This window comes from Budorcas taxicolor, chromosome 15 (genome assembly GCF_023091745.1).
Source record: "Budorcas taxicolor isolate Tak-1 chromosome 15, Takin1.1, whole genome shotgun sequence".
In the NCBI taxonomy this organism is placed as follows: domain Eukaryota; kingdom Metazoa; phylum Chordata; class Mammalia; order Artiodactyla; family Bovidae; genus Budorcas; species Budorcas taxicolor.
This window is the reverse complement of record NC_068924.1, coordinates 81,094,237-81,121,969: the sequence shown is the minus strand read 5'-3', so window position 1 is coordinate 81,121,969 and position 27,733 is coordinate 81,094,237. Positions and strand designations below refer to the sequence as shown.

The 27,733-nt window shown below is 47.2% G+C and overlaps 1 protein-coding gene across 1 annotated transcript; it reads right to left on the bottom strand.

The window, feature by feature from the left end:
• Positions 1–948: 948 nt before the first annotated feature.
• On the bottom strand, positions 949–27,733 carry MS4A14 (membrane spanning 4-domains A14). The gene is made up of 6 exons (XM_052652227.1): positions 27,596–27,733; positions 24,104–24,232; positions 21,438–21,488; positions 18,048–18,197; positions 13,583–13,681; positions 949–2,964 (listed from the first exon to the last, which is right to left on the bottom strand). The coding sequence occupies exons 1-6, from the start codon at positions 27,731–27,733 to the stop codon at positions 949–951; spliced, it is 2,583 nt and encodes an 860-aa protein (XP_052508187.1).

The window sequence follows — 27,733 nt, the reverse complement described above, 5'->3', positions numbered from 1 at the left end:
CTTCTTGAAATAGAAAAAGGGGGGAAAATGCAGACATCAACAAAGGTGGTAAATATTAGTGGGAAAAAGGCTGGTGAATAACCCCACACGTATCAAACACAGTTCAAGGAGAAAGAAGATTGCAAATGTCATCAGGCTTGGAGGATGGAGGGCAACTGCTGGCTTGTGATCAGTTTCCTTTGCCCACTGGGGGTGACACTGTATGTCATGAGTGTAAGAGATTAGCAGCGGCGAGCAGAGGCGCATGACGGCAGCAGAGCTTCGAGCGACTCATGCTTCCGTCATAGTTTCTGCTGTGGCTTCTGCGTCTCTTCCTTCCCTTCCCTGCTCCTACTTCCCTGTCTCTGGGCGTGTTTTATTCTCTCTCTCCCTCTTCACCGCGTTCTGTACTCACTGCCACATCCTACCTCACTAACTGAACCAAGTCCCTCAACGAAGTATCCTCAACATATGTTTAGACTCGGAGGGGGGAGTAAGTTAGGTGATGGGAAACAGCAAAACAGGGTCATGGTGGGATTGATTTCTATTCCTTGCCAACTCTTTCGGTCCTTGAGCCCTTAGACAGCCATGTAGACTTCTTTCTGGTTGACTTACTGAGCTTCTATAATACACAAAGGTGAAGGCAAAACGTGTTAGCACCGTGGAAGAGTAAGCCCATTAAATATTAAGCTGTAAAAAGAATTAGTGATCATAAGCTGAGACACCAACCTTGATAACAGAGTTTAAATGTGAGTTATTTGTTCATCCCCAGAAAGTTCTGATACAGCGTTAATATTTGCTGTCATTTTATTATAACTAGGGACACATCCTTTGAGTGTTTTGCTTGCCCTTTGTTTTCTGGCGCATAAAGAAGGTAGTGACCACACCTGTGCACAGAGGTTGGAGATTGCTTCTCCCTAATTTGGTTCCCAAATCAGGAGCTGTGCAGTGTGTAGGGGAGTCTGCACGCTAGCTCGAGTCTTCAGATTGCTGTCTTTCTTTTGGGTCACAGGAGGTGGAAGCTAAAGACTGGTCTTCTTCGCATACAGCTGAGCAAGTTGATGTGTCTTGTTTCACACCTTGTTCTGAATCTTTATTGGACATGTAGGTGTGATACGTGTCTTGTACTGAGCTTTGGTAGGAGGAACAGTTAGAATCTGGTTTTATGTCTTCTGATTGCAGGTCAGTTGGGCTTTGACTTTTTCCGCAACTCATGTCCTCTGATTTGATGTCCCTTGTTTGCACGGCGTCTGTTTCCATATCTTGTTTTTGACTTCCTGTGGACTGAAGTTCTTGTACTGAGCTTTGGTAGGAGAAACAGTTAAAATCTGACTTCGTGTCTTCTGATTGCAAGTCACTTAGAGTCTGACTTTTTCCACAGCTCGTGTCCTCTGATTTGATGTCCCTTGTTTGCACGGCATCTGTTTCCATAACTTCTTTCTGGACTCCTGCAGACTGAGGGCCTTGTTGCTCTTTATCTTGGTGCTGACTGTCTTGTAGAACATCCTGGGATCGCTCTTCTAGGTCAGGTGGAATAGCCGCATGCAGAGTCTGGGTTTCTTGGAATACAGACCTCTGCTTTTGGGATTCTTTCACTTGTAGATCTTGGGTTTTCCAGGTCTGGAAGTCCCAATTTTGGGAATGCCGTGTTTCAAGTTGCCATTCTTGTTTTTCCCATTCTTTGTTTTTCCAGTCTTGAGTTCTCCATTCTTGAGATTGTTGGCCTAAAGATTGCCAGATTTGGACTTTCCTGTCTGGAGACTGCCAGTCATGGTACTCCTGGATTTGCATATCCTGGTACAGCTGCCTCGGGGGTTCCTCCTCTTGGATCCGCAGGCTCTCAGCTTGCTGGTCTGGGAGCTGCAGTATGGTTTGACTAACCTGGATTTCCTTGTCTAGGTACTGCTTTTTTGGAGAGAGCCAGCTTCTGATGTGCTTGTCTAGGGATTTCCTCCTTGGGGGCGGTTGGTCTTGACTGTACATGTCAGGGGCTTTCTGTCTTGCACACGGACAGCCTTTGCTTTGCTGCAGTTGGGAATGCTGCTTTGATGGCCTCCTGCTCTGAAGTTCCTCCCCAGGTTTCCATTCTTCGGTCATTAGCATGACCTCCGATTTAATGTCTTGATATAATAGATGCACAGCTCTCTGTTCTTGAGATTGGACATTGTGTAGCTGAAAATCCAGAGACCGTCGATCTAGGTGTTGCATAGTAGGGGACTGCACAGAAAGTAATGATGTGGCTGCAAACGGTATGGCTTGTAATGGCAGGGCTTGTCTTTGGAAAGGGAGGTCTTGCGCAGGCATGTCTGGGGCCGGGAGGTAGTCAGATAGCATGTCATGGGATTGTGTATTTTGCAGTGATATGCCCTGGGATTGCTTGTCTTGGGATGTAATTCCATGAGACTCTGTGACATGAGATGACGCTTCAGATAGCAAGTCTTGTTCTGGCGAAGTTTCAGCTCTTGAAGCTTGTGATGGCAAGTCTTGGAGCGGTAAACTGTGGACACTTTTTACAGAATAAGATGGAAAAAGTTGGAGTTTTGAGGCTTGGTCCTGCAACAGTGGAGTTTTCTCTTCCGGGGATCGTGTGATAGCAGCTTGTAGGTCTTCATCTTTCAGTGGTTCAGTATTCATCATGATTTCTGGGGACTTTTCCTCTAGAATGGGAGGCGAATGTTTCACCTCCGCTTCTTCCCCATAAAGGCTTACTGTCTGAGGGACATATTTCTGTCGTTCATCTTCCATAAACAGAGAAGATGTGTTGAAACTATCACTGCCTCTCCTGCCTGCATGGTGGAAGGCAAACTGATTTTTTGTGACTCTTAACTTGAAGAATGAGTAGCCTCCAAAGAAAACAGGCTTTATGTTGGTCACTGAATCAGCACTAGTGGACTCTTCTTGTAGCTCAAACTGTATGACAGCATTTTCGTCGGGAACAGACAGTTCACTCTCTTGAGTAGCATCCGAAGGCAAGAAAAACACAATCTATAAAACCAAAGGGTGAGGGAAGCAAGAGAACAGAGTCATCTTTGACATCGTTTTCTTCCTGTAGTCCCAAATTATTTTTCCTCCCCGCCTCAAGACAGTAGAAAGGAAGGGACATCTACAGGAGGAGTCAGAAAAGAAGCCCAGGACTTTTGCCATCAGCTTTTTAGTTTTGTTTATTTATATTTACTGTTTTTTAATTTGATTTTTGGCCATGCCACATGGCATATATGGGGTCTTAGTTCCCCGACCAGGGATAGAACTCATGCCTCCTGATGTGAAGCTTAACCATTGGACCACCAGGGAAGTCCCAACTCACTGCGTTTTTTTTCTTTTATGGACAAATCTTCAGCCTCTATTGTCTCATCTATCGAAGAGGGGAGTTTATTGAGATGGTCTGGATTAGTCTTCCCATACTTAGGATTTGGCTCAGATGGTAAAGAATCTGCCTGGGGTGCAGAGACCAGAGTTCGATCCCTGGGTCAGGAAGCTCCCCTGGAGAAGGGAATGGCTACCCACTCCAATATCGGTGCCTGGAGAATCCCATGCGCAGAGGAGCTACAGTCCAGTGGGCCGCCAAGAAGTGGGGCACGACTGAGGGACTAACACTTCCACTTTCTAAGAAAATTTATCTACTCAATACTCATATATTCAGGGTTATAATGGTCCACTTATCACCTCCTAGATGAACTGGATGCTCGAGGTCAGTCAAATGTGGGTTTTCCCCTGTGATTGTGCTCAGAATTATAGACAGGTCAAGATATAAACGGCTAACGACACAGTCTATGCGATGCCATTACAGAACTAGTAACTATGTGCTTCACGGGAACGCAGAAGATGCGCTAATTCTGAGAGAGCCGGCAGAGAGTTCACTGAAGAAGAGGCATTGGTCTGCATCTTGACAGATAAACAGAAATTCCTTGGGTATAAAGTAAGATGAAGGGAGAAAGGAACCAAAGTCCAGGGAGCGGGAAGAGTGGATACAAAACCATCAGGCGGGGGTGTAGCAAGTGTGACGGCAGGTGGCGAGCAGTTAGATGCTGTCAGCTGGTGTGTAGGTCCTGTGAACAAAATGTGTCCTTTCAGAGCCGTACACTGAAACCTCACTGCCAGGGTGTGGTGTTGAGAGTTAGAATCCGTGGCAGGTGATTAGGTCATGACTGTGAAGCCCTCGTCAATGAGATTTGTGCCCTTGTAAAAGAGCCCCATGATTTGTCCTTTCTTCCATGAGAAGACTGCCAACTGTGAACCAAGAAGCAGGTCCTCACTGGACCCAGGATCTGCTAGCACCCGGATCTTGGCCTTCCCAGCTCCCAGAACTGTGAGGAATACATCTTTATCGCTTAAGCTACCCAGTATTTACTACGGGGCTTCCCAAGTGGCTCAGTGGTGAAGACCCCACCTGCCAGAGCAGGAGCCAGGCAAGACGCAGGCTTGGTCCCTGGGGCAGGAAGCTCCCATGGAGGAGGAGATGGCAGCCCGGCCCAGAATTCCTGCCTGGAAAGTTCCATGGACAGGGGAGCCTGGTGGGCTGCAGTCCACAGAATCAGAGTCAGGCCTGGAACGAGTGTGGAGCACACGTGTGTGCACACACATCCTTACCACAGCATCCCAGCCGGGCCAGGACAAAGCCTGTCACCGAGAAGCGGGATTGCTGCTGCCACCAATACCCACACATGCAGAAGCAGATTTGGAGCTGGGCAAGGAGCAGAAGCCAGGCATCCTGGAATGTGAAGCCCAGCGGGCCTTAGAAAGCATCACTACAACAAAGCCAGTGGAGGTGATGGAATTCCAGCTGAGCTGTTTCAAATCCTGAAAGATGATGCTGTGAAAGTGCTGCACTCAACATGCCAGCAAATTTGGAAAACTCAGCAGTGGCCACAGGACTGGAAAAGGTCAGTTTTCATTCCAATCCCAAAGAAAGGCAATGCCAAAGAATGCTCAAACTACCACACAGTTGCACTCATCTCACACGCTAGTAAAGTAATGCTCAAAATTCTACAGGTCAGGCTTCAGCAATATGTGAACCGTGAACTTCCAGATGTTCAAGCTGGTTTTAGGAAAGGCAGAGGAACCAGAGATCAAATTGCCAACATCCACTGGATCATGGAAAAAGCAAGAGAGTTCCAGAAAAACATCAATTTCTGGTTTATTGACTATGCCAAATCCTTTGACTGTGTGGATCACAATAAAGTGTGGAAAATTCTGAGAGAGATGGTAATACCAGACCATCTGACCTGCCTCTTGAGAAACCTGTACGCAGGTCAGGAAGCAACAGTTAGAACTGGACATGGAACAACAGACTGGTTCCAAACAGGAAAAGGAGTGCATCAAGGCTGTTTATTGTCACCCTGCTTATTTAACTTATATGCAGAGTACATCATGAGAAACGCTGGGCTGGAAGAAGCACAAGCTGGAATCAAGATTGCTGGGAGAAATATCAATAACCTCAGATATGCAGATGACACCACCCTAATGGCAGAAATTGAAGAGGAGCTAAAAAGCCTCTTGATGAAAGTGAAAGAGGAGAGTGAAAAAGTTGGCTTAAAGCTCAACATTCAGAAAACAAAGATCATGGCATCTGGTCCTATCACTTAATGGGAAATAGATGGGGAAACAGTAGAAACAGTGTCAGACTTTATTTTTTTGGGCTCCAAAATCACTGCAAACTCACTGCAGCCATGAAATTAAAAGACGCTTACTCCTTGGAGGGAAAGTTATGACCAACCTAGATAGCTTGAGACATTACTTTGCAAACCAAGGTCCGTCTAGTCAAGGCTATGGTTTTTCCTGTGGTCATGTATGGATGTGAGAGTTGGACTGTGAAGAAAGCTGAGCGTCGAAGAATTGATGCTTTTGAACTGTGGTGTTGGAGAAGACTCTTGAGAGTCCCTTGGACTGCAAGGAGATCCAACCAGTCCATTCTAAAGGAGATCGGTCCTGGGTGTTCTTTGGAAGGAATGATGCTAAAGCTGAAACTCCAGTCCTTTGGCCACCTCATGCGAAGAGTTGACTCACTGGAAAAGACTCTGATGCTAGGAGGGATTGGGGGCGGGAGAAGAAGGGGACGACCGAGGATGAGATGGCTGGATGGCATCACCGACTCGATGGACGTGAGTTTGAGTGAACTCTGGGAATTGGTGATGGACAGGGAGGCCTAGCAAACTGTGATTCATGGGGTCACAAAGAGTAGGACACGACTAAGTGACTGAACTGAACTGAATGAGTAGAAGCGGGAAAAGCTTTGAGGGGCATGCTAGAAAAGGCTTATATTATTGTGAATGAACCATTAGGGGCAATTCCAGTGAGAGCCCAGGAGGGAAAAAGGAGAGCTGGGGAGAAAACTTCTGTCTTAGAGAACACCTTAGTAATCCTGAATGAAGTGTTGGTGGAAATACAGATGATAAAGGTCATTCTGATGAGGCCTCAGACAGAGATGAGGAAAACGTCATTGGAAACCAGAAGGTGGTGATCTCGGTATGAAGTGGCTGAGAACTGGCTGAACTGTGTTTATGTTCTAGCATTCTGTGCGAGATAGAACTTGTGAGCAATGAAGTTTACCTGAAGCTATGTCTAGGTGAAGTGTTGAAGGTGAGGCTTGACTTCTGCTGACAGCTTACAGTAAAACGTGAGAAGAGAAAAATGATTTAAGGATGGAATTATTAAGCCAAAAGGAAGTGGGACTCTATGGTTTGGAAAATTCTCAGTCCATTTGTATTGCAAAAAAAAAAATGAGAACATTTAAGAGTATATCAGGGGGGACTTCCCTTGTGGCCCAGTGGTTAGGAACCCACCTTCCAATGCCGAGGACACAGGTTTGATCCTCAGTCAGGGAACTAAGATCTGTGTGCCACAGAGCAGCTGGGCCTGTGTGCTCTGAAGCCCACATGCCACATCTGGAGAGCCCATGCACCGCAGCTGAAGAATTTCAGGAGCTGCAGCAAAGACCCAGCCAGCAGCCCAGCACTAGAGAGTGGGCTGAGTGACTGATTTGGTGAGGAAAGCATTGTGGCTCAGCGATCGCAGCAGGAGCCAGAAGCGATTCTCCAAGACAACGGAAGAAGGGCCCCCAAAGGCATCTGAGATCACCAGGGCTGCCCTCCCACTGCAGACCCTGAACACAAGGGCTCCTGAAGAATGGTTTCAAAGGATGGGACCAGCTCACAGGTTCAGGCAGAGGCAAGATGCCCTCACCCCATGCCTTGAGGTGCGGCCAAGACTGAGAGCTGCTGCAGGCACTGTGCCCAGCAGACCCACAGGGACATGGCTACCGCCCCCTCGGTTTCAAATCACAGAGCCACGGGCGCAGGACCCCAGGCTGGCAGCCATAGGCAGGGGGCTCCGGCGCAGGTGAGCCACAGCGCCCAGGCGGGGAGTGGCCACGGGGTCTCCCTGTTCAGCTGCGGGGCTGAGGCCCTCCAGTGAGCTTGGAAGACAGCGCGTGAAGCCCAAGAGCACCACTCTTCACCTTAAGGTCTCAGTTGCCTGCACTGTCAGGCTTGAGGTTTGCTCGAGATCTATCGGTCCCTCTTCCCCATCTCCCCCTTTCAGAATGGGGGTATATATCCCATGCCCACTCCTTTGCTGGAGTTTGGAAGTTAGGTTTCATAACATGTTTGGTTTCATGGGTTCACAGCTGGAGGGAACTTGCCTCAGGTTAAGCCATATCTTAACTCTCACCCGTATTTAATTTTAGCTGAGACTTTGGACTTAGACTTTAAAGTTGATGCTGTAACAAGAAAGAACTTTTGGGGGCTACTAGGATAGAAAGGATGTATTTTTCATATGAAAAGGACATGAATTTGGGAGGGAGCAAGGATGGAAATTAATGACAAATAGATGGGGAAACACTGGAAACAGTGAGAGACTTTATTTTCTTGGGCTCGAAAATCACTGCAGATGGTGACTGCAGCAATGAAATTAAAACATGTTTGCTCTTTGAAAGAAAAGTTATGACCAACCTAGACATCATATTAAAAAGCAGAGACAGTACTTTGCCAACAGAGGTCCATCTAACCAAAGCTATGGCTTTCCCGGTGGTCGTGTATGGATGTGAGAGCTGGACTGTCAAGAAACCTGAGCACCGAAGAACTGATGCTTTTGAACTGTGGTGTTGGAGAAGACTCTTGAGAGTCCCTTGGACTGCAAGGAGATCCAACCAGTCCATCCTAAAGGAAATCAGTCCCGAATAGTCATTGGAAGGACTGATGTTGAAGCTGAAACTCCAATACTTTGGCCACCTGATGCGAAGAACTGACTCATTTGAAAAGACCCTGATGCTGGGGAAGACTGAAGGCGGGAGGAGAAGGGGACGACAGAGGATGAGATGGCTGGATGGCATCACTGACTATGAGTCTGAGTAAGCTCCGGGAGTTGGCGATGGACAGGAAAGCCTGGAGTGCTGTGCAGTCCATGGGGTCACAAAGAGTCAGACACGGCTGAGCGACTGAACTGAAGGATGGAAATTAATTAATTTTCATATGTTGAAAATTAATCTCCAATGTGATTATATTTGGAGGTGTGGGCTTCGGGTGATAAATTATATCATGAGAACCATGCTGTCATGAACGGGGTTAACGATCTTATAAAAGAGACATCAGAGGCCTCCCTGATGCCTGGCTCCTTCTGCCATATAAAGTCACAGCGAGATGTAAACCAGGAAGTGGGCTCTTACTGGACTCTGAACCTCCTGGAAACTTGATCTTGGACTTACCAGCCTGCAGAGCTCCAAGAAATAAAATTCTGCTGTCACCCAATCTGTTTTTTGCTTATTTTTTTTAATAGAAGCCTAAAAGGGTTAAGACGTTAGTCTAGGAAATTCGGACTTTCCATATAGGCTTCCCTGGCGACTCAGACGGTAAAGAATCTGCCTGCAGCGAAGGGGACTCAGGTTTGATACCTGGGTTGGGAAGATCCCCTGGAGAAGGGAATGGTAACCCACTCCTGTTCTTGCCTGGAGAATTCCATGGACGGAGGAACCTGGCGGGCTTCAGTGCATGTGATCGCAGAGAGTCAGACACGACTGAGCGAGTAACCCTTTCAGTTTCATCACGGACAAGTAAGATCTATTGACGTTCTTTAAACAGCTAAGTGACAGCATTTGATACAACCTGTAGCCAGTGCTTCCCATTCCTTACAACTTACTTTTATTTGAGAGGGGTTGTCATTACAGACCAGTCTTCTGGGTTTTGTCAGCCTGGGCCCTTTTCTGAGGTCATCTATAGGGCCAGAGAGACTACTGTCTCTATCTGATGAAGCAACTGGACCTCTAAGTGATTAAATGGCCTAATTGTGGTCACCCAGTGGATGGATGGCAGGCTGAAAATGTGGCTCCCCACATTCTCACATCACCATTCCCCACTCTTCCAATTTGTTTCCTCACCTGCACGTCATCCTTGTTGGAGGGCATTTATGGGAATATAAATGGTACTTTAAGGAAGATGTCTGAATTTTTACTTATTTCCAAACTTCCATTTCATTTGAATTATAATTCATTCGTTTGTTAAAAGAGCAGTTTGGAGCCATGAATTATAGTTTATCTAGCTTTATTTAAGTGCTATGATTTTAATAAGTTTACTCATCCCTAATGTGGAGAAGGCAATGGCCACCCACTCTGGTACTCTTGCCTAGAAAATCCCATGGACGGAGGAGCCTGGTAGGCTCCAGTCCTTGGGGTCGCGAAGAGTCAGACACGACTGAGCGATTTCACTTTCACTTTTCACTTTCATGCATTGAAGAAGGAAATGGCAACCCACTCCAGTGTTCTTGCCTGGAGAATCTCAGGGACAGCGAAGCCTGGTGGGCTGCCGTCTATGGGCTCTCACAGAGTCGGACACGACTGAAGCAACTTAGCAGCAGCAGCAGCGTCCCTAATGATAACTGAGATTACCAGGTGCTAAGCAAGGCTCCGAAGTCATGTTAGCTAGTTGTTATGACATCTGTATGAGGTTGTTATCCTTGTTTTATGACTTAAAGAGCTAGGTTCAGAGAGAGATTTTGAGTGATCCAACCAGTGTCAAGAGCTGTTACCTTGTGAACTTGGATTCATACGCTGCAGGAGAATTACAGGCCCTGTGCTTTCCTGCCTAACATGCTAACCTACGCTTCCTTGTAAGAGCCACTTCAGTTATACCTTACTTCAGAGTGGTTACGACTGAAGACTATAGGAAATAACGCTTTCACGCACCATGGTGGGCACGGTGGAGGGCACGGTGGTGGGCACAGTGGAGGGCACAGTGGAGGGCACAGTGGAGGGCATGGTGGTGGGCACGGTGGAGGGTGCAGGAAATATCAAGAGTTCACTTCCTTTTCCTCTTCTTGAGATCAGGGTGCATATTACATAATATCTTTAAATCTTCTGTCATAGCTTGCATATTGCAGCGCAATTACAAAGTGCTGTTCATAGAATTTAATTGGATAATTATTCAGGGTGAGCAATTTGTTTTAATATTGCTCCCAGAGTTTTATAATCTTCTGCACTTGTACCAAGAAAAGAGCAGTGCATCAGGTATTTGGGCTCAGATAATAAAAGTGTTCCATATGAGTTGAAACTTTACATATATACTCATTTATAATGAAAGATTCTTTGCAAACTAGGGTAAATTTAGTCCATGAAAACCCTATAGGGTAATATCATATTTAAGGGTAAACTGTAATATTTTTTTTACCCTAAGATTGGGAACAAGGCATGGTTGTGTATGCTCAGCATTCAAAAAAAAAAGAAAAAATGTCCAGAAGGCTCTACACAGTTCAGTAAATCAAGAAAAATAAGGAATAAAATTTGTAAATAAAAGTGTCTTTACTGGGAAAATAGATGTCTATCTGGAAAATTCTAGGAAATCAATAAAAAGCTACTAGAGTTAGTAAGTTTTCTAAGTTCATAGCATACCAATATATAAAAATAACTGCATTTCTCTTTCTAGGAATGAGCATCTGGCAAGTAAAAATTTTAAATGCTATGTAAAATAGCAAGAAAAAACATGAAATACTTAGGGGTGAATTTAACAAAATATGCATAAGATTTATACACTGAAAACCACAAACTGTTGCTCAGAGAAATGAAAGGAGACATAAGAAAATATACACACATCACAGACATCGGTAAGAGACTAAATATGATGAGCAAGCAATTTTCTCCAGATCATTTATAGGTCCAAGAGAGCTCCAATCAAAATCCCAGGAAGGGTTTTACAGGAACTGATAGTTTCCAAAACAAATACGGAAATCTTGAACAGCTAGAACAGCCAAAAAGTATTTTGAAAAAGAACAAAGAAGACATACACTACTTGATTTTAGGAATTACTCTAGAGAGATCACAGGGAGGAAGGCAGAATAGGAAACTCCTGCAATCTGTCTACTCATCTATGCAGTAATCATACTGGCAGACCCTGAAGCAACCGTTTTGAAATTCTGGAGTCTGTTTGAACACGTGAAGCTTCCAAGGGCCTCTGGGCTGCTAAGCTGGCAAGTTATGTCAGTCAGTTTCAGCCTTCAGAGCAGCAGTGACCACTCATCTCTCACTCCCGGCCCCTGGCAGGAAGCTGGGAGACGGCCACCCACGTCCCTGCTGTGACCTGCTGGAGTCGGGATGGGCAATAGGGACCTTGTCTCCCAAACATAGGTTTCCGTGTTTTAATTGTAGGTCAGGGCTTCTCATCACTGAGGAGCAAGTGCCGAGGCTGGATGCCACTGTTTTAATCCGTATTGGCTGAGGCAGCTTTGAGGAAGCTACCCCTATCTTCAACTATTTTTGTTTTGATTTGATGTTCAGAAACAATTATGTATATGTGAGAATGTAGCAGCCCAGCATATCGGCCCGGGAAAAGATGCATGTTGAGAAAAGTCCTGAGGAGCTCTTAAGCTTTCATCTCAGGCTGTTCTCTGGCACAGAGACGCTCTGTGGCAATAAAAACAAACAAGCCCTCTCCCTGAGAAATCCCAGAGGAAAAGGGAGCATCTGATTTTGAGAGTTCCTGCATTAAGATTCAGATACAAAATAAACCTCAAGGTCTACAAAGAAACAGGAAAATGCAGTTTACTCAGGGGTGGTGGCTGTTCAGCCACTAAGCTGTGTCCGACTCTTGCAACCCTGTGGACTGTGGCCCACCAGGCTCCTCTGCCTGTGGGAGTCTCCAAGCAAGAATACTGGAGTGGGTTGCCAGTTCCTTCTGCAGGGATCTTCCCAACCCAGGGATCAAAGCCCGGCATCCTGCCTTGCAGGTGGATGGACTCCTTACTGACTGAGCTAACAAAATAAATGAGCAGAAACTGTACCTGAGGAAGCCCAGACTTCAGAGACACTAGACAAAGACTTCAAAGCAACTCTAAGGCCCTGAAAGAGCTGAAGAAAATCACGTGCAAACACAGCAAAATGATATATGGACAAAATGAAGATATAAATAGATATGAATTATAAAACAGAACCAAAATAATTTCTAGAGCTGAGAAACTTAATAAAAATGCACACCAGAGGGGTTCAGAAGTTGATCTGAGCAGGCAGGAGAAACAACCAATGAACCTGAAGATAGGACGATTGAAATTATTGGGTCTGAGGAACAGAAAGAGGAAATAGTTAAGAGAAGCGAACAGCGCCTACGGGACCCGTGAGCTATGAGCAAGCGGACCAACACATGCGTCGCTGAGATCTCGGAAGAGAAAGAGAAAGAGGCAAAAATAATATTCAGAGAAATAGCAACTGAAAATTTACCAAATCTGGTGAAGAATATTTATCTACAAATCTAAGAAGCTCAATGAACTTCAAACAGGATAAATTCAAAGGGACACACACCAAAGCACATTGCAATTAAACCGTCGAAAGCCAAAGGCAGAGAATCTTTGAAACAGCAAAAGTGCCTCATCACATATGAGGAACCCACAATTAGATTATTAATTTCTTTCATATGTGAAATAAAGATGCTTTAATAACTTAAGTAAGATTAAGTTGTGTTAGGTGATTATAGCAATAACTAGCATAGTGAACATTCAATAAATGTAAGCTACAGTGATTATTACAAATACTATTGGTATCACTAGGGCTTCCTGGCGGCTTAGAGGGTAAAGCATCTGCTTGCCATCCGGGAGACCTGGGTTCGATCCCTGGGTCGGGAAGATCCCCTGGAGAAAGAAATGGCACCCCACTCCAGTACTCCTGCCTGGAAAGTCCCATGGGCAGAGGAGCCTGGTGGGCTGCAGTCCATGGGGTCTCAAAGCGTCGGCCATGGCTGAGTGACAACTCATCACATTGGTATCATTTAAACGGTTTCTTCCTCTCTGTCAACAGGGTTGTTTCACAGAGCTTTGTGGCCCAGGTATAAGCGCCTCATGTTACAACAATATGAATCCCCATTTAGTCTTGTTTTTCATATATTTGGACAGGGAGATAAGGAGTTATGTCTGAACAGGCATGACTATGGATAGCAGATAGAGGAATAAAAAGCAACATGGTTTGTCTCCAAGCGTGGAGTGAACCACCAGCTTTAAGTTTTTCCCTCCTTGATCTTCCTAAACTTAGAAATTGTAATTCAGCCCCTGAGAATAGAGCTCTGCTCACTTAATAGGCCAGAGGTCACCTTGACGTGTCCCAGTAGGAATCCATACTCACAAACATCACTGAACTCACCTCGTTTGAATTTGCCCAGCAGTTGCTTCTAAAGGAGGCGATGGTCACAGCGATGCTGAGCTCTGCTATGCTGATGATCAGTAAGACCGACAAGATTCCCTGTAAATAATGAAGAGAAGTATACGGCATTTGGAATGAAAGCCATACCATTTTAAAGATACAAACCAAGGACCAGCTACACGGTGTGACCAAGCCTGGGGCCCATGTTTTAGACGCATCTGGAACCGTCAGTGATTGAACGCTTTCATCCCATGTATGTCTTTCTGATAGGCAGGGATAGTGAGCTCCAGTGCCGTAGAGGCCCCAGACAGCCATCTCAGACGGGTGAGACAGGAGGGGAGAAAAGCGAGAACAGATACATCCCTTAGTGTCCATCACTCAGTCCCCGGCAATAGTTGCCGTGCGGGAATATGGGAACCTCGACGCCTCGCGTTCTTTTCTTTCCTAAGGCAGCTGTATACACACACTGTTAACGTGAAGCTTCCCAGTTATGTGTTCACTTCTGTGAACCAAATGGAACACACTTTGGGCTTGGCGTAGCCTGCAGATTGCCATTTTGCACACTCTGCTTTAAGGTGATGTTTAGTTGCCTTAAAGCAGGGAGAAGTGGCCAGGAACAGCATGGTGTCCAAAAAGTTGAGCCTTTGGGAACAAGAAGAGCTGACTGCAGTCGGGTCCAATGGTACACACTTAACCGTGGACAAGAGTCTGTCTCAATTTTTATTTCCCTGCAATACAGCCAAAAGTTTGAATATTCTCCTTTTTCTTTTTCTTTTTTTTTTCCAGAAAACCACAATATATGCAGTGGAAAGGCTAACCACTCCAGTATTCTGGCCTGGAGAATTCCATGGACTGTATAGTTCATGGGGTCGCAAAGAGTTGGACGCGACTGAGTGACTTTCACTTTCACTGTGAATTTACCGGTTCAGCTGGTGAACAAGATGGTCTGACCTTGGTCTTTGTGGAACTTCCATCATTGTAAGGGAGGCAGACAGTGACAAATAATTAGGCAATTATTTGCATCACTAAATTATGATAAGTGCTATGAAAAAACACTGGGGGCAAGGTACTACTCTTAATATAACAGGAGACCTGCCCTGGGATGGGAGGAAGTGTGACCAGGAAGGACCCCCTTAAAGACATGATGTTTGAGCTTACAGAATGAGGAGTGCAGCGGGTGGGTGGGAAAAGATAGGTGCTGGGCTGAGGAATATTGGAAGAAAGAAAAAGTAGTCTAGAAAACTAGAAAATTCTAGAGGTGGAGGGGGGTGCAAGCAGTGAGGATAAAGGCCTGGAATAACGCTAGAAAGTTAGGCCAGAGAGACATGTTAGAGTCTTACAAACCTTTTAAAACTTGAGTCTAAATTCTGTGTTTAACAGGAAGCCATGCCTGAAGCGACTTAGCAGCAGCAGCAGCAGCACTGAGTACCTCTGTTCAGGTGTGCATTTTAAGTGACGACTGTAGCTGCAATGTAGACAATGGGCTGGTGTTTGGGGCAGAAGTCAGTCCAAGAGACGTGTAAAGCCCACTGTGCCTGGACCTTTTTAGTTTGTTTTCGACCTTTGGGTTGTGTTCAACAAGGGATTGTGGAGTGATGAACATAGGAGGTCTTGGAACAGAGTCTCCTGGATTCTGGATGCAGGAGCTGGCTAATCCTCTGATGTACATCTGTGCCGGGCAGGAGCAGGGTTCCATTCATCTGGGGATTTAACCTCAGAAGACAGTTTCTTCCCAGTGTTTGTTAACGTCATGCATGGTGGTGGCCTCCTGGCTACCAGGAAAAGGGATACGGCTAATAATGGAGCGTTACTTTCTTGGTCCAATCAGGATTTTGCCTCTTACATTGTTTTCTGACTTGCCTTAGTAACCGTTTATGAGTCTAATTCTGTAATTTATTTCGGAACATATCAGAGTGTACTAGGCTCACTTTAATGGGTAATCATGAGGATGAAACAAGACCTTGTATTCAGTAACTGATAGCTGTTTTCCTTCTTTATCAGAGCAGACAGTGTCCCATGTTCCCACTTCATTTCTCTCCACCCAAGTCAAATCTCATTAACATTTAAAGACAAAAGCCTTCAATATTTGACTGACTGGAATTGAATGAAAGCCCAAGATTTGCTGAGAGAGTAGAAATAAAGGCCTTTTGGAATTGCTGACATACATAAAAATAATGTCATTGAATACTTATCAGATTAATACTTAAAATAGCCCCTATGGTTTTCTGGTAAAGAAAATATGGTTCATCTCTTGTGACGTGTAAAACTCTCTATATAATGATTTATGTTCTAAAATTATTTTAAAAAACACTTTATTAAGTGCCTTAGACACTTTCTCCAACTATATTTAGCATTAACTGAGCAAACTTTTTCATGCAAAGATGGGCTCGATAAAGGACAGAAATGATGCGGACCTAACAGAAGCAGAAGATATTAAGAAGAGGTGGCAAGAATACACAGAAGAACTGTACAAAAAAGGTCTTCACAATCAAGATAATCACGATGGTGTGATCACTCGTCTAGAGCCAGACATCCTGGAATATGAAGTCAAGTGGGCCTTAGGAAGCATCACTATGAACAAAGCTAGTGGAGGTGATGGAATTTCAGCTGAGCTATTTCAGATCCTGAAAGATGATGCTGTGAAAGTGCCACACTCAATATGCCAGCAAATGTGGAAAACTCAGCAGTGGCCACAGGACTGGAAAAGGTCAGTTTTCATTCCAATCCCAAAGAAAAGCAATGCCAAAGAATGCTCAAACTACTGCACAATTGCACTCATCTCACACGCTAGTAAAGTGATGCTCAAAATTCTCCAAGTCAGGCTTCAGCAATACATGAACTGTGAACTTCCAGATGTTCAAGCTGGTTTTTGAAAAGGCAGAGGAACCAGAGATCAAATTGCCAACATCCGCTGGATCATTGAAAAAGCAAGAGAGTTCCAGAAAAACATCAATTTCTGGTTTATTGACTATGCCAAAGCCTTTGACTGTGTGGATCACAATAAACTGTGGAAAATTCTGAAAGAGATGGGAATACCAGACCACCTGACCTGCCTCTTGAGAAACCTATTTTCAGGTCAGGAAGCAACAGTTAGAAATGGACATAGAACAACAGACTGGTTCCAAATAGGAAAAAGAGTACATCAAGGCTGTATATTGTCACCCTGCTTATTTAACTTATATGCAGAGTACATCATGAGAAATGCTGGACTGGAAGAAGCACAAGCTGGAATCAAGATTTCCAGGAGAAATATCAATAACCTCAGATATGCAGATGACACCACCCTTATGGCAGAAAGTGAAGAGGAACTAAAAAGCCTCTTGATGAAAGTGAAAGAGGAGAGTGAAAAAGTTGGCTTAAAGCTCAACATTGAGAAAACGAAGATCATGGCATCCGGTCCCATCACTTCATGGGAATTAGATGGGGAAACAGTAGAAACAGTGTCAGACTTTATTTTAGGGGGCTCCAAAATCACTGCAGATGGTAATTGCAGCCATGAAATTAAAAGACGCTTACTCCTTGGAAGGAAAGTTATGACCAACCTAGATAGTATATTCAAAAGCAGAGACATTACTTTGCCAACAAAGGTCCGTCTAGTCAAGGCTGTGGTTTTTTCCTGTGGTCATGTATGGATGTGAGAGTTGGACTGTGAAGAAAGCTGAGTGCAAAAGAATTGATGCTTTTGAACTGTGGTGTTGGAGAAGACTCTTGAGAGTCCCTTGGACTGCAAGGAGATCCAACCAGTCCATTCTGAAGGAGATCAACCCTGGGATTTCTTTGGAAGGAATGATACTAAAGATGAAACTCCAGTACTTTGGCCACCTCATGCGAAGAGTTGACTCATTGGCAAAGACTCTGATGCTGGGAGGGATTGGGGGCAGGAGGAGAAGGGGACGACCGAGGATGAGATGGCTGGATGGCATCACGGACTCGATGGACATGAGTTTGAGTGAACTCCGGGTGTTGGTGATGGACAGGGAGGCCTGGCGTGCTGCGATTCATGGGGTCGCAAACAGTCAGACATAACTGAATGACTGAACTGAACTGAGCAAACTTTTTAGATCATTCTATTCCTTAATGAGACTGATGAGGTAGAATTGAATCCAAGCCCCGTCGATGCTGATAGGACGAGCTGGAGCCTACTGGCCCCTCGCACCATGCCTAGTCACGCTCTAGTGTAAGTGATCGTCACAGCACACCAGTGGGCAATCTTACTGTCTTCGTTTTTCAAATGAGGAAAAGGGAGGCTTGGAGAAGACACAATACTAGGCTAAGGTCACAAGCTTATAATTGAGAAAACCAGGAGTCAAATCCAGACTCTGTGGCTCTTGAGTCTCACTGGCTCTTCTCAACAGTGAGCTCAAATGCTGAGGCAGCCTCGATTATAGGAGCTTCGTGTCGACGCATCACGAAGATTGCTCACACAAGTCGATACAGATCCATCGCCCAGAATGGAACCACTTACATTGTAAAGGACTCTGCCTATCACACATATTCCTTCAAGGGAAGGCCCTTGGCAGTACTTGTGTTGGTATCTGTAGCTGATGATGGTGAAAATGATTCCAGCCACTGAGACCAGGGAGCTGATAACATTCAGGCCCGTGACACCTTGTCCCTGGAAAATAGTTTTAAAAATAACAACAAAATCAATAAACACTGAAAGAATTTCCTCGCGCTTTTATCTTTCCAGATAACCCTCAGGAAGGAGTTGCTCCATCAGTATCCTGAATTCATCAGAGTCATAAGCCAGGCCAAGTTTTAGAATGAGCCAGGGAGCTAAGAACAGAGAAGGCAATGGCGCCCCACTGCAGTACTCTTGCCTGGAGAATCCCATGGACAGAGGAGCCTGGTGGGCTGCAGTCCATGGGGTTGCTAAGAGTTGGACACGACTGAGCGAGTTCACTTTCACTTTTCACTTTCATGCATTGGAGAAGGAAATGGCAACCCACTCCAGTGTTCTTGCCTGGAGAACCCCAGGGACGGGGGAGCCTGGGGGGCCGCCGTGTATGGGGTCGCACAGAGTCGGACCGACTGAAGCGACTCAGCAGCAGCGGCAGCAGCAGGGAGCTGAGGAAGCAATCTGGGAAAGCAGGGGCGCTCCATGGTTGTGCATATTCAGCTGGATCTGACTCTTTGCAGCCCCATGGACTGTAGCCCACCAGACTCCTCTGTCCATGGGAGTTTTCCAGGCAATGGTACCGGAATGGGTTGCTATTTCCTACTCCAGGGCATCCTCCTGACCCAGGGATCGAACCTGCATCTCTTCTGCCTCCTGCAGTGGCAGGCGGATTCTTCACCACCGCGCCATCTAGGAAGCCCCTGGGGTGCTCTGTGGTTAATGCTAAAGAAAACGTTCTTTCTATCATAATGTGTCATCTTTCAGAATCTATAAGCAAAACTGTGCATTAGAGAATATCTTGGCCTTGTAATTAGAACTGATTTTTCAGACCTAGTGAACTAGGACTCTATACACATCAACAGATCTCTTGTAATTTCCATTTCTGCTTTTACGAGTGAGAGTGGTGTCACCTAACTGTAGGGCATATCTGCTTGTTTATTTGAATAGATATTTCATGTAGGTCAGCTACGTGTCAGGTGCTGCATTAAGCCCGTGATTCACAAAGGTAAACACGGAAGATGAGGTCCTGCCTTCACGCGGCTTACATCACCCCCTCGAGGATTCAAGCCATAAGCAGCCAAATCAATAACATCTTTACAGATGGCAACGAACTTGGGCTGAGATTTAATGGTTTCCTTCCTTTTGCTCTCACTTTTTGAACCTCCAAGCTATTAAAAGTTCAGACAGCCCCACCAATTTCCTATCCCCTTTACTTCCTTTTTTTTTTTTTTGGTTTTGTTTTGTTATATAACTCTTGAGTTCCTTTGAAGGAAGAGAGGTGTTATTCATTACCTAATCCCAGCATGGATAGTCCTCTTTTAAAAGAAAAACAGAAAAGCCTCACATCTCAGTTCCATGGATGTTTACTATACTCGACTGTGTTACGATGCTGGGGTGGGAAGTGCAGCGATACATTTAGACATTTACACACCCTGTCCTATCCGGGAGGACTTGTGACTCTCTGTGGTGTAACTTGGAAACACACCTATGATTTTAATGTTTGCCCCAAACACAGATCTTTTTCTGCCCACAGGGATTTTGGCAGAAAATACCCAGGGGCACACGGATATACCGTCTCGTTCAGCCCTAAGTCTTTTGGTCCCTTCAAGGCTCTGTTTTGGCTCCCAGAGGACATTTCATGGACTAACACCTCTAGCTCAACAACCCCTCGGGTGTATTCTGCTTTACAGTTTACAAAGAGCATGCACAGCCTTAGTCTCCTCTCATCCTCATGACAGTTTTACGATGTCGGCAACCCCCCTTTTATCCCCACGTCACAGGTGAGTAGGATGCTGGGGTCAGATCGTACACTGCCCGGGTTAGCGCAGCTGTTCCCGTGACGCAGGTCTGCCTTATCCTTGGTACACTCCTCAGCTCCAAAAGGAAGGCAGTGCAGAGAGAAGAATGAGAGCTGAGGCTTCATCTGCATTGTCTGTATCTGTCTCCACAGGCAGAGAGAGACGGAGGCCTTCGTCCCGGCTAGAAGCCCCTGTGGTTTGTAGCTCTCTCTAGGGGATATTGGCAGAGGACCGTAAAGAAAGAGTAAAAATGGCTTTGAGAGAAGGTCTGCTTCTCCAGGGCCTTAAAAAAATCAGACTGGTTAGAAGGCATGTAAACATTTAAGTATCATTCTGTCTTATATGTGGTATCTTATTAAATCCTCAAAATATTCCTGCAAATTTGACACGGCGATGAGTAGTGGCCTGGATTCAGCCCTAGAACAATCAGCATCAGTGCCAGACTCTTTCCTGCGACTTTGGGCAGACCCCAAAGAGAAGGTCTGCCGTTACTGGTGTGTGTCTGTGTGTCTGTGTGTGTGTGTGCGCACGTGTGTGTGTGTGTGCGTGTGTGTGTGTGTGTGCACGCACTCAGTCACTCAGTCACGTCTGACTCCTGTGACCCTATGGACTGCCCACGAGGTTCCTCTGTCCATGGGATTCTCCAGGCAAGAATACTGGAGCGGGCTGCCATTTCCTCCTCCAGGGGACCTTCCCGACCCAGGGCTTGAACCCACATCCCCTGTACCGGCAGGCGGATTCTCTACCACTGCGCCACCTGGGGAGCCCGTTGTTGGGGTGGGGGTGTCATAACTGGCACCCTGGGATCGATTTTGGTTACAGTAGGGTTTATACACCTTAACACAATAAATATTTGGAGCCAGATACCGTTTTTTTCTTTTACTATCCTTTGTATTTTAAAATGTTTAGAAACCTCCCCGGTCTCTACCCACCGGATGACAGCAGTACTCCTCACCCTACCAGCCCTGCTTGTGACAATCAGAAATGTCCTCAGCGCGGGGCTTCCCCGGCGGTCCAGTGGTTAGGCCTGCACCCTTCCACCGCAGGGGGTGTGGGTTCCATCCCTGGTCAGGAACTAAAATCCTGCGATCTGCGCTTGGCAGCCAGGGAAAAAAAAAAGTGTCTTCCGGCTTTGTCTAATACTCCTGGGGGTGGAGCTGGGGGAGGCACAAAACTACTCCCAGTTAAGCACTGCTGAGCTAGAGGAATGTAGGGTGGTCTTTAATAAGCAGCCCCTTTGGTGGATTTGGCCAAGGCAGTGGCACCCGGGGAAGGGTGCACGGCTCATGCTGGCTGCCAGATAGCAGGGGCCTGAACTGCACACTTGGCCCACAAAGACTTTCCTGGAAGGTCCTTTATTACCCGGGGCTTTCTGCACAAAGGTGGTCTAAAAGAAGCAGACAGTTTCGAGCTGCACAGAAGCCTCACAGTGACTTACCATACACTTGTCATTGCTGCTGGTTCCTGTGAGGCACCCTGTGACAGTGAACTGTGAAGGAGGAAAGAGGAACGTCAGCAGCGGTCATGTGTTTGGCTGCCCTACAGGATGACTTCCTCTGGAGACTGTATCGTAACCGACATGTCTGTGACCCTCCCAGACCCTTCCGTGTCTGGTCTCTTCCGTCAGGAAAGGACAGTGGGCCCTGACGTAAGCCCCGCGCCGGCCGTGCTTGGCACTCAACAAGGGCTCTGCCAGAGTAAGGTCCAGAAGGTACCCCCCCGCTGGGCTCCAAAGGAAAGACAGTCTTGGGCTCAGTGAAGGTGAGCCCAAGAACAGTGAAGGTGAGCTCTGTCTGCTCTGAGTGAGTGCGGGGCCTGGAATCTAGTGTTATCTCACCCACTTATTTATATGAAACACAAAGGGCCTAGCTGGTGTTTAGCGGCTCAGTCGCGTCCGACTCTTTGGGACTCCATGGACTGTAGCCCACTCCTCTCTCCACGGGATTCTCCAGGCCGGAATATTGGATGGGTTGCCACTTCCTTCTCCGGGGAATTTTCCCAACCCAGGGATTGAGTGAATGTCTCCTGGAGAAGGCATCAGAGGATGAGATGGTTGGATGGCATCGCCGATGCAATGGATGTGAACTTGGGCAAACTGCAGGAGATAGTGAGGGCCCGGGAGGCCTGGCGTGCCGCAGTCCGTGGGGTCACAGAGAGTCGGACATGACTGGGCGGCTGAACAACAGCAACTTCTGCATTGCAGGTGGAGCCTTTACCACTGAGCTCCTGGGAAGCGCAGAGAGCTTCGAACCACAGAGAAACAATGAGACCCGTGTCCCCCAGGGTGGGGTCCAATAATGAGAACCTCTGCGATAGGAACTGGTTCTCCACTTTGGGGATATTGGGCCTTGGAGTCGAGGACCTTGAGAAGACATGTAGGGATCAGAATGTCACCTCTGGTACCTCCTTCGGCTTCACCTCCCAGCTCGGCTCACCGATCAGGCTGTCTCTACTTCCAGGTCATCCCCGAAGCCGTCCACCTTTATCTTTGCTGCTGCCCAGAGAGTTCTGGAATCCTGCAGCCTCCTCCCAGCTGACTCTCCCAGATCTGCCCTTATCATCCTTGGGCTCATTACCCACTCAGGGGACGTAATATCTTAGAGATAACAAGTCTTCAGATCTTGCTAACCTTGCTCTAGTATTAAAGCTCCACATTCTTTTTACGGCCACAAGGATCGGCCCGACCTGGTTCCAGTCTACATTTTTGGCCTCGTTTTATGCCACTGCAAAGACTATTGGTCTCCTTTCTGTTGCTCTTGCCCACATCCAGCCCACAGCTCGTGCTTCACTGTTGCCGAGAGCGAGCTCTCTCTCTACTTTACGCGGTGAACATCCGTGTGCAGGGCACTTCCTTGACCTCCCAGCACAGGCGAGTTTCCCATTAAATCTTCACCTGACACCCGGAACTCCTCAGTGTGCAGCATGAGTGTGATAACGTGCCTGTGGAGCTACCGCCACTTACCATTTATAGCCTGCCTGTTAGATGCCGAGCCCCGTCTATTTCTGAGAGCAGTTCATCACTTCTCTCAGAGAGGGCCTTGTCCACCAGCACCCTGAGCACCCAGGACCCTCCTGCAGATGTAGGATGGGTGCTCAGTAAATAACTTTTCAGTGAAGAGTGGAGTTTTAAAAAGCAATGTGCCAGACCCTCATTGTCATTCACGCGTGCCGATCACACATTATCACACCAGGAATGTCCTCTCGTGACATGGGGACGTGAGGAGCTGGTCTGCCTGGCTTTCTGTACGTGCGCTCTGAAAGTCGTGTTCTGTCTGATGTTATTGACATTTTGGAAATGAAAGCCAGCAGTACTACTAGGTGTCTCAGAAAAGGTGTGGAGTGTTTATGCTCATCAAAAGCGGACAGGGCTTTAACAGAGACAGTTGTCTCATTTCCTCATTCTTTCGTCCATCTGGTCCCTGAGCGATTCATTCATTCGCGCCTGCTATGCAGCCAGCACGATTCTGAGGTCTGAGAATGTAACAACTAAACAGACAACATTCTTGCCCTCTTGGGGCTGCAGGTTTTAACGGCGGAAGCTCTGGGGAGTCTACCCTTGAATGTGATGGCATAAGATTAGGAACCAAAGCTGTGGGGATGGGACATATTGCTCTGTACTAGGAATTATGTTTATGATTCTTTTAATAACTGGATGAATGACACTCATAAAACTCTCTGGGCATAATGAAGCAGCTGAACCATAATAATGTATTAAAATTCTCCTTAAGCTTTGAGAGGCTGTGATTGTGAGTGTTAGCCAGGCAGGTTTAAATTACTACCTACCCCCGAATCCCATTTTCTTATTTGCAAAGGGAACAGTAGGGTACTTGCCTATCTAATCTCCCAGGTTGGTAGTAAGGAGTAAGTGACGTACCATACACTCGAGGGCTGGAACCCTTTCAACACGGTACACCTACGAGCGGTTGTCACCATGAGGGTGGTGGTACTGCAGAGATCCAAATGGAATCACCTCTTTTCCCGGGGGAGGGGGTTGGCTACCTGGTCTCCTCGGGGCCCACCTGCATGGGGTTCATTGCCTCAGGACTGACGTCAGTTCAAACCAGTCTTTATGGTAATTCCTCCAAAGCTCCTATCAGTACTCACAATAAATGCTCCCCAGAATGGATATCCTGTCAAGAAAACCAGAGGGAATCTTTGGGCAAAGTGGAAGTAGTTCAATGCAAATATAGCTCCGATGCCGGCAACGATCAGGGCAAGCAGGACCTGGGCAGCCTGTGAAGAGAAGAATGGGCCAGTGAGGCCACGCGTGCCCGGGCTCTCTGGAGCCTCCCAGGCGCCTAGGCATCGCCTCTAGAACGGCGCACCCCTCCGCCTGCGTGCTTTCCCCTCCTGTTCACCCACCACTCAGGTGTTCAGGAGGCCCAGCGGCCTTCCTCCCCTCGCTCACCTGTGTCCGTGTCCGAATCCTTCCTGCTCACCCTTCCCTGCTGACAGTGTCTCTGGGGTTATCGGTCCGTCTTGCATCTCATGAGTTTGAGCATGTGTCTGACTCTCCCTCTAAATTTGAGGTCCCTGCCTTTTCGGCACCAGGGACCAGTTTCGTGGAAGACAGTTAGTTCTTCCACAGCCAGGCTGGGTAGGGGGTGGGGGAGTGGGGAGTCCGGTTGGGGGTGGTTCTCGAAAGAGGCGTGAAACCTCGGTCCCTCACAGGCGCGGTTCACAGTCGCCAGCACGCTCTGATGAGACTCGAGCGCCGCTGCTGACATGACAGGTGGTGCCCTGAGCAGGGGGGCTGCTGGATGCAGGTGAAGCTTCGCCTGCCCGCCGGCCCGGGGCTCACTGCCTGCTCTGTGGCCGGTTCCTCGCTGATGACGGGCTGCTACGGACCCCTGCCCTAGACGGCAAGCTTCTCGGGGACGCCGATTCCAAACTACTCACCCTGACATTTCTTCCCCTTCTGTAGAACCAGCCTCCTGTTACCATCCTCACCCCAACACACACACACACACACACACACACACATTTTCCACATTAAATATAGCCTTTGAGAATTATGGCAACCACTCCAGTACTCTTGCCTGGAAAATCCAATGGACAGAGGAGCCTGGTGGGCTACAGTCCATGGGGTCGCAAACAGTCAGACATGACTGAGCAACTTCACTTTCACTTTCTTTTCTTTCTTTCTTTTTTGAGAATTATAGCCTCAGTCTAGCACTCTGAAAGTATATGAAGTTCCCTGAGCTGGAGCAGAGGAGTTGGGGTGAGGTTATGAGCGCCGAAGAATGGATGCTTTTGAACTGTGGTGTTGGAGAAGACTCTTGAGAGTCCCTTGGACTGCAAGGAGATCCAACCAGTCCATTCTAAAGGAGATCAGCCCTGGGATTTCTTTGGAGGGAATGATGCTAAAGCTGAAACTCCAGTACTTTGGCCATCTCATGAGAAGAGTTGACTCATTGGAAAAAACTCCGATGTTGAGGGGGATTGGGGGCAAGAGGAGAAGGGGACGACAGAGGATGAGATGGCTGGATGGCATCACTGACTCGATGGATGTGAGTCTGAGTGAACTCCGGGAGTTGGTGATGGACAGGGAGGCCTGGCGTGCTGCAGTTCATGGGGTTGCAAAGAGTCGGACACGACTGAGTGACTGAACTGAACTGAACTGAACTATGTCTCACCTCTTGATGCGAAGGCCTGTCCAGAGCCAAGAGTGACCCCATGGGCCCCTCAGCCCATTAGGGGACGCAGGGAGAGGGGTGGTCCCTGGGGGTCTGCGGCTTTCCTCAGCGCAGAGCGTCTCCATTCCCACTCTGGCGTCTGGGTTCCCCCAGGCCACACCTCTGTGGCCCTGGGTCACAGCTGCCCCGTAGTGTTCTGATTCTTGCACTAAGGATGGGGGCTGTGCACACAACTTTGCTCTATTTATGACAGACTGTGTGTGTGTGTGTGTGTGTGTGTGTGTGTGTGTGTGTGTGTGTGTGTGTATCAACACTGCAGCTCACTATGAGCTTTGAGGGTGGTTTTAAGAGCTCCCAGTGCCTGCAGCAACAGAAAGGCGATGTTCAACTTCACCTCCAAAGGCTTTCAGCTCTGCGAGAGGTGCTCCCACAGCCCAAGGTCGCTGCTTTAATAAGATATTGAGAAAAGTGGCACCGGTTTCCTCCATCCCCCTTGCTGGGATTCAAAGATGATCACTAGCTCCTCCTGAAACAGGCCAGGGATTTCCTCAGTTAGTGGTCTTATTCGTGACAGTTGAGCATTCTATTTCTCAGAGTTAAATAAGCCCTCAGAAGCATTGCTGAGACATGAGCAAACCCTGCACGTTTCTAAACAGAACTTTATTTCCCTTGTTGATCAAAAGGTAGGGACGTTTTGTGACAACCTAGAGGAGTGGGAGGGGGTTTCAGGAGGGAGGGGACACGTGTGCACGAAAGGCTGATTCGCGTTGATGTATGGCAGTGAAAGTGAAAGCAGCGCAGTCGTGTCCGACTCTTTCCAACCCCACAGACTATACACTCCGTGGGATTCTCCAGGCCAGAACACTGGAGCGGGTAGCCATTCCCTTCTCCAGGGGATCTTCCCAACCCAGAGATCAAACTCAGGTCTTCTGCATTGCAGGATGTATGGCAGAGGCTGGCACAATATTGTAGAGCAATTATCCTTCAATTAAAAATAAATAAATACTTTGTCAACAAAGGTCTGTCTAGTCAAGGCTATGGTTTTTCCAGTGGTCATGTATGGTTTTGAGAGTTGGACTATAAAGAAAGCTGAGCACCGAAGAATTGATGCTTTTGAACTGCGGTGTTGGAGAAGACTCTTAAGAGTCCCATGGACTGCAAGGCGACCTAACCAGTCCATCCTAAAGGAGATCAGTCCTGAATATTCATTGGAAGGACTGATGCTAAAGCTGAAGCTCCAAAACTTTGGCCACCTGATCTGAAGAGCTGACTCATTTGAAAAGACCCTGATGCTGGGAAAGATTGAAGGTGGGAGGAGAAGGGGACAACAGAGGATGAGATGGTTGGATGGCACCACTGACTCAATGGACATGGGTTTGGGTGGACTCCGGGAGTTGGTGATGGACAGGGAGGCCTGGTGTGCCGCAGTTCACGGGGTCGCAAAGAGTTGGACACGACTGAGCGACTGAACTGAACTGAAATAATTTGTAAAACGTAGGGAAGTGGTCCTGTAGGCTGCATGTTAGCTCTTCCACTGAGTATCCGATTATATGCACATGCTCGTGACTTAGAAGTCTGCAGGGACTTCTCTGATGGTTCACTGGTGAAGACTCTGCCTTGCAATGCAGGGGATGCAGGTCCAGTCCCTGGTCAGGGAATTAAGATCCCACTTGCCGAAGAGCAGCTAAGCCCACGAGCCACAACTAAAGAGTCCGTGAGCCGCAGAAAGATCCGCCTCCTGAAACTAGGGCCCAAGGCAGCCAAACAGTGCCAAGTAAACGAATAAACAGACAGGACGTCTCTCTTCTAAAGAGCATAAAAAAGAAGGGTGTATTTTACATGACAGACGAGGGGAAACTGAGGGCATCAATGTCCTTTCTGAAAAGCGTCTCTGCAAACATACTCGGAGAAATAACACAGTCTCCTTTCCAAGAAGACCCATGCGTGGGAACGGACTTACCCCCAAGACTTTCGGCTCTCCCTTCAGGAATCCCAGCAGAGAGCTATGAGGTCCATAGGGAAGTGCGGTCAGTACAGTCTCATTTGGCTGCACATTGATGACGTGGGTTGATCTTTTGACCTCAGATGATGATTCCAT

Excerpts from the sequence above, each read along its gene's own strand:
- MS4A14 (XM_052652227.1), bottom strand. The coding sequence starts at position 27,733 with ATGGAATCATCATCTGAGGTCAAAAGATCAACCCACGTCATCAATGTG. Across the intron at positions 13,682-18,047 it reads TAGGCAGAGTCCTTTACAAT|GGAATCTTGTCGGTCTTACT; the intron begins GTAAGTGGTTCC and ends CATTATTTACAG. Across the intron at positions 2,965-13,582 it reads GCTGGGCAAATTCAAACGAG|ATTGTGTTTTTCTTGCCTTC; the intron begins GTGAGTTCAGTG and ends TTGGTTTTATAG.